The 7,244-nt window shown below is 42.7% G+C and overlaps 1 protein-coding gene across 2 annotated transcripts in view; it reads right to left on the reverse strand.

The window, feature by feature from the left end:
- Window positions 1–7,244, reverse strand: part of NLRP11 (NLR family pyrin domain containing 11) — a 49,080-nt gene that overhangs the window by 27,017 nt on the left and 14,819 nt on the right. The window contains 2 exon segments of one of the 2 annotated variants that reach the window (NM_001114109.1): window positions 4,415–4,424; window positions 4,726–5,058. In NM_001114109.1, the coding sequence (NP_001107581.1) occupies window positions 4,415–4,424; window positions 4,726–4,994 (279 nt within the window). In that variant the 5' untranslated portion in view covers window positions 4,995–5,058. 2 annotated transcript variants of the gene reach the window in all.

Genomic DNA, 7,244 nt, shown 5'->3' on the forward strand with positions numbered 1-7,244 from the left:
GTATCGTAAAAGGGAGTCTTATTTCTTGAGAATACACAAGATTACAGTCCCACTGCAAAAACAAAAATGTTAAGACATAAGTATAAAGCTATCGTAGAGGTATGATACAGAAATGATCCAAATAAGTGAATTCCTAGAAGATGACTTCTTCCTCGGTGAGCAGGTACCTGAAAATGTTTTTATCCCTGGGTAAGGGCAGGCAGAAGAGGGAGCCAGGCAGCCTGGAAGAAGTGTGATGGGATAAATAAAAGCCAACGATTAACAGCTGCAGCAGGGCTGGTGTGGTGGACCTGAATGTACTAGAATGTGACACGCTAGCTCCTTGCCGTGGAGATGAGCCTGATGGATAAACGGGCCTGATCCCACCCTCAAGACTACCAGGGCTGCCCAGTTCTGATTCATCACATCCCAACAGACTGGCCGAGACAGGACTTTCTCCTTACTGTCTTTATATATGATGTTCAGTATACAATAAAAAATTGAGATTCAAAGTAGAAAACCATGATGATGATGGTGGTGAGTATGGTTCGTGATTATAAACCATGATTTATCATCAAGAAAAAAATCTTTGGAAGATGTCTATTTAGGTGTTTTTTGTTTGTTTGTTTTTGGCCAATTTATTGATTGGGTTATCCGTTTTCTTGTTATTGAGTTCCTTATATATTTTGGATATAGTTCCGTATCATACAGAGTTTACAAATATATATTCTCCTAGTCCAGGGGTCTCTTCACTCATTTCCTTTGCCATTCAGAAGCTTTCCAGTTACACACACACACACACACACACACACACGAGAATAAGTATGTGAGACAATAGATTTGTTAGCTTCATGTCCACATTCCACAATGGAAGCATATCTAAACATCACATTGTCCCTTATAATTACGCATAACTATTTGTCAAAAGTAAAATAAAAACTGAATAGAAGCATACGTACATATAACCCAGCTTTTGGAATTAGGAGGTAATAATTTTATAAGTTTCATAATATATTACATATATATCCCCATATATTATGTATATAGAGTATAAGAATCAGATGGATGGTCTGTAACTTAAAATATACACTATGCAAAACAAACCTTGCTAAACTTTCCACCTGTTAAGGTTCCCACCATGCTGGGCTAATTTTTCTATTTTCAGTATAGACGGAGTTTCACCATGTTGGCCAGGCTGGTCTCGAACTTGTGACCTCAGGTGATCCGCCCGCCTTGGCCTCTCAAAGTGCTGGGATTACAGGTGTGAGCCACCGCGCCTGGTCATCCTCTACCATTTTAATAAGTTTTCAACATGCCTTTGACCTTCAATGGACTTTATAGATTACTTCTTCCATTCCAATTGTTCTCCTATCTAGATATGCTGATATAACTCACTTGTAAAAACCTTGGACGGATACCCATGAAAACTGATAAATCCTTACTCCTTCTGCAGGAACCCCAGAATGGGGATGGCTTAAGATGTTTTTAACCTTATCCAAAAATGCTTAGGTGAAAATTTGATAAATCAAAACGGGCCTAAGTATAGTATAGGGTGTGACTTTTTTTTTTTGGATACAGGGTCTCGCTTTGTCATCCAGGCTAGAGTGCAATGGCGCAATCATGTCTCACCACAGCCTCTGCCTCCCAGGTTCAAACAGTTGTTCCACTTCAGCCTCCCAACTAGCTGGGATTACAGGCACACGCCATACCTGGCTATTTTTAAATTTTATTTGTAGAGACAGGGTCTCGCCATGTTGGCAAGGCTGGTCTCAAACTCCCAGCCTCAAGCAATCCACTTGTCTCGGCCTCCCAAAGTACAAGTGTGAATCACTGCACCTGGCCTGACTATTTTTACACAGTTGTATCTGTCTGACTTGAAAGTTCCTGAAGGAGATAGCTATTAACGTTAGGTATAGCTCAAGGTTGTGGGATTCCAGGTGACTTTAGTTTCTTTTTTTGTACTTTTTGAATACTGTATGCTATGTAATAGATTTTTTCTGGTTGTAAATTTATATGGGAGAAGATGTGAAAAGCAGTTTTCAGCTTTCAAATAAGGTGGGTGAGTGAAGTATGCTAGCCAAGTTTCCCTACTGCTCACCGGATTCTGCCTCAGACTCTGTACCTTCTCATTTTGTGCTGGAGGTTTAAATCTGGGACCAAACCTGGACCTGGTCCACGAGATGGTTTTACTTAAATTTCAAGCCATGTTTTAATTTGAAATAGCTGCCAACCATTAAATGTTAAAAAGAGGCAGACACTCCAGATCTCTGGTTTCTCATCACATCAGAAGGGCTGGTAGTCCTGGGGCCTCAGTACCATTTTCAAATATCGACAGCAGTTTAGTAGATGTTCAATCATTTGTTTTAGGCTATAACTGGAGACAACCTGAAATATTTTTCTCCATATGACCAATTAAGGGACAGTAGTAAACCTGAACATATATTTTACCTAGAGCTGGGCAGCTACTTTGTACATTTTCAGTACTTGCCTGGCTGGTCCCTATGAGTCTTTCTAGATGGCTAGAGGATATACAATGGATAGGCCCAGGCACAGTGGCTCATGGGGTCAGGAGTTCGAGATCAGTCTGGTCAACATGGTGAAACCCCATCTCTACTAGAAATACAAAAAGTTAGCGGGGTGTGGTGGTGGGTGCCTGTAATCCCAGCTACTCGGGAGGCTGAGGCAGGAGAATTGCTTGAACCCAGGAGGTAGAGGTTGCGGTGAACTGAGATCAGGCCACTGCACTCCAGCCTGGGCGACAGAGCGAGACTCAAAAAATTATATATATTTATATGTGTATATATTTATATATTTTATATCTATATAAATATATGTACACATAATTTACATATAAAATATATAAATATAAACATATAACTATAAACATGTATGTATATATGTATATATATTTCTATAAACATGTATGTATATATATTTCTATAAACATATAAATATACATTAAGATATAAATATAAATAGATATATAAATAAAATGGATAGAAAAGACATGACAAAAAAGCCTGGTATTTAAAGTCAGTTATGTCCAGGCCTGGTGGTGTGCACCTGTCATCCCAGCTACTCCAGAGGCTGAGGCAGGAAGATTGCTCGAGCCCAGGATTCAAGGCTACAGTGAGCTATGATTGCACCACTGCACTCCAGCATGGGCAACAGAGAGCCTGTTTTTTGTTTTTCTGAGACGGAATCTTGCTCTGTTGCCCAGGCTGGAGTGCAATGGTGTGATCTCAGCTCACTGCAACCTCTGCCTCCCAGGTTCCAGGTTCAAGCAATTCTCCTGCCTCAGCCTCCCGAATAGCTGGGATTACAGGCATGCGCCACCACGCCCGGCTAATTTTTGTATTTTTAGTAGAGACAGGGGTTTCACCATATTGGTCAGGCTGGTTTCGAACTCCTGACTTCAGGTAATCCACCAGCCTCAACCTCCCAAATACTACTCTGCATGATCTTTACACAGAGCCCCCTACATTTCTGTAGCTGGATCTTACAGTAGGAGTTTACCTGGGGTGCTAACTCTCCATGATCTTCACACAGAGCCCCCCACAATTCTACAGCTGGATCTTATGGTTCTAGGACAGAGCTCCATGCTGGGAAATCTGCTCTAGCTAAGTACTTTGAGTCTAATCCTTTGGCTGGCTACTTTCATATAAGCTGGTTAGCATAATAGAAAATAAAGGTAGAATCAGAAAGCCACAAGATAGAACACGACCCTCGTCCAATCCATCCCCGGTCCTCATGTGACTTCCAGTTCTTTGGGGATGGAAAAGTCATGTATCAAAACCACCAAGCTAAACAATTCCATCAGCAAGTAGACTAAGGACACGAATAGACGCTTCTCAAAAGAAGATACACAAATGGCTAATATCTGATAGTCCTTGAAAAATGAATATGAAAAAAATGCCCAACATCACTAATGATCAGGGAAATGCAAATCAAAACCACAATGCAATCCCACCTTACTCCTGCAACAATGGCCATGATAAAAAAAAAATTAAAAAGATAGATGTTGGTGTGGACGTGGTAAAAGGGAACACTTTTACACTGCTGGTGGGAATGTCAACTGCTATGAAAACCAGTGTGGATATTCCTTAAAGAACTAAAAGGAAAACTAACCATTTGATCCAGTAATCCTACTACTGGGTATCTACCCAGAGGAAAAGAAGTCATTAAACAAGACAGACATGTGCACACACGTTTATAGTGGCACAATTCGCGATTGCAAAAATATGGAACCAGCCCAAATGTCCATCAATCAGCAAGTGGATAAAGAAATTGTGAACACACACACACACACACACACACACCACACACTACTCAGTCATAAAAAGAAATGAAATAATGGCATTTGCAGCAACCTGGATGGGACTGGAGACCATTATTCTAAGTGAAGTAACTCAGGGATGGAAAACCAAACATTGTATGTTCTTATGAGTGGGAGCTAAGTTAAGAGGATGCAAAGGCATAAGAATGATACATTGGACTGCAGGGACTCAGTGGCAAGTGTGAGAGGGAGGTGAGGGATAAAAGACTACACACTGGGGACAGTGTGCACCGATCGGGTGGTGGGGGCACCAAAATTTTAGAAATCACCACCAAAGAACTTACTCATGTAATCCAATACCACCTGTTTCCCAAAAACCTATTTAAAAAAAAAAAAGGCCCAACACCCAGCTTCCTGTGAAGTGCCCCGATTTCTACCCACCCTTCTCATGACCCCACTCACGGTTTCGTCTGCCAATGATCTTCATACAATGATCTTCCTTACGCATCATTAGAAATATGCTGTATAGCATATTCCATATATGCTGTCCTTCATAAGAGATTGGCAACAAGTTAGCCAGTTGTTCTTTTGTCGCCCCTAAATTAATCAGTGGAACCTGTGGCAGTTTGAAATCCAGAATCTTGCGTGCCAGATACTTCTTAAAACTCTGAAATTCCTTGTCACTGAGATTCTCCAGATACCACAGCAGGTCAAAGTCAGTAGAATTCGATTCTGCCATCTTGCTTCTCCAAGGAAGGCAGACTTCAGAGAAAAGGGATTTTGAGGCACCAGAAATAGGAGATCTAAAAAATAGATGTGGAATCAGACAATCAAACCACACAGCAATGCCAATTCATCCAAAGCTGACATCCTAGAAAATTCCTGTGATGTGATAGAAGCTCCTTTCTGATAGATCATCAATGATAGGTCTGAACTCTTTCCGTCTGGGTCAATGGCCTTGTCAATCGATCTTGGTAAATTTCTAGGTTCTGTTAAGGTGGAATATCAGTTGTGTTAAAAGGCAACATTCTTATGGTAAAAGTTATCCCTGATTAGCAAATAGCATATCGGTTGAGAATCGAGTATCATATAGGAACGTTGGAGGGGAAGTGTTTCTTTTGAAATTGTCACCCCTGTGTAGATTGGAAATCTATGCTTATGGTCTGTTACAAGATAGGCTGTTGTCTATGAAACTCCTCTATGCTAGAATAATCTGTATGGCAATCGGCTGTATTTACAATGACTATACTCCTTGGAGGTATGTCATTGATACAGATAAGGACTCTTAATGAAGAGGCAACTGTTATAATAAGCAAATAGGCTGTTTGTGGTCTTGTACGCTGCTGACAAGAAATCTAAGTTACGATGTACTCTGTTCTGTCTCGTTACTATATAAATGAGCCAAAGACAGTCCCTAGGTTATCTTTTTCACTCTAGGCTGAAACCTGTTAGTGCATAAAGCCCACTGGCTTCAAACTTTGTTTATACATCCAATTGTTTCAAACACAGCCCAAATAAGCAGATGTTTAGTCATGTAGAACCTGCCTGCTTTGCATACCTCACAGAACTGCTCCCAGCGTCTGCCAGCAATAGGTAAGTCCCCAGGGTCAAGATGACTGCAAGGTGCTCCTGCCCTTTGGAGCTCTCGGACCCAGGAGATGCTCCTCCCCACTGTACTGAGTGTTATCGCCTACACACACACACACACACCACCACACACCACACACACACATACACACACACACACCCACACACCACACACACACATACACACACACACCCACACACCACACACACACATACATACACACATACACACACACACACCCCCACACACCACACACACACATACACACACACACACACCCACACACCACACACACACACACCACCACACACCACACACACATACACACACACACCCCCACACACCACACACACACATACACACACACACCCACACACCACACACACACATACATACACACATACACACACACACACCCCCACACACCACACACACACATACACACACACACACACCCACACACCACACACACACACACCACCACACACCACACACACATACACACACACACCCCCACACACCACACACACACATACATACACACACACACCCACACACCACACACACACACATACACACACACACACACCCACACACCACACACACACACATACACACACACACACACCCCCACACACCACACACACACATACACACACACACACACACCACCACACACCCCACACACACATACATACACACACACACACACACACCCCCACACACCACACACACATACATACATACACACATACACACACACCCACACACCACACACACACATACATACACACATACACACACACACACACACCACCCACACACCACACATACATACATACACACATAGACACACACACACCCACACACCACACACACACATACATACACACACACACCCACACCACACACACACACATACACACACACACACCCCCACACACACCACACACACACATACACACACACACACACCCACACACCACACACACACACACACACACACACCCCCACACACCACACACACACATACACACACACACACACACACACCACCACACACCACACACACATACAAACATACACACATACACACACACACACCCACACACCACACACACACATACATACACACATACACACACACACACACACCACCACACACCACACACACACATACATACACACATACACACACACACACACACACACCACACACACACATACATACACACATACACACACACACACACACACCACCCACACACCACACATACATACATACACACATAGACACACACACACCCACACACCACACACACACATACATACACACATACACACACACACCCCCACACACCACCCACACACCACACACACACATACATACACACACACACA

This window comes from Macaca mulatta, chromosome 19 (assembly GCF_049350105.2).
Source record: "Macaca mulatta isolate MMU2019108-1 chromosome 19, T2T-MMU8v2.0, whole genome shotgun sequence".
NCBI classification, from domain to species: domain Eukaryota; kingdom Metazoa; phylum Chordata; class Mammalia; order Primates; family Cercopithecidae; genus Macaca; species Macaca mulatta.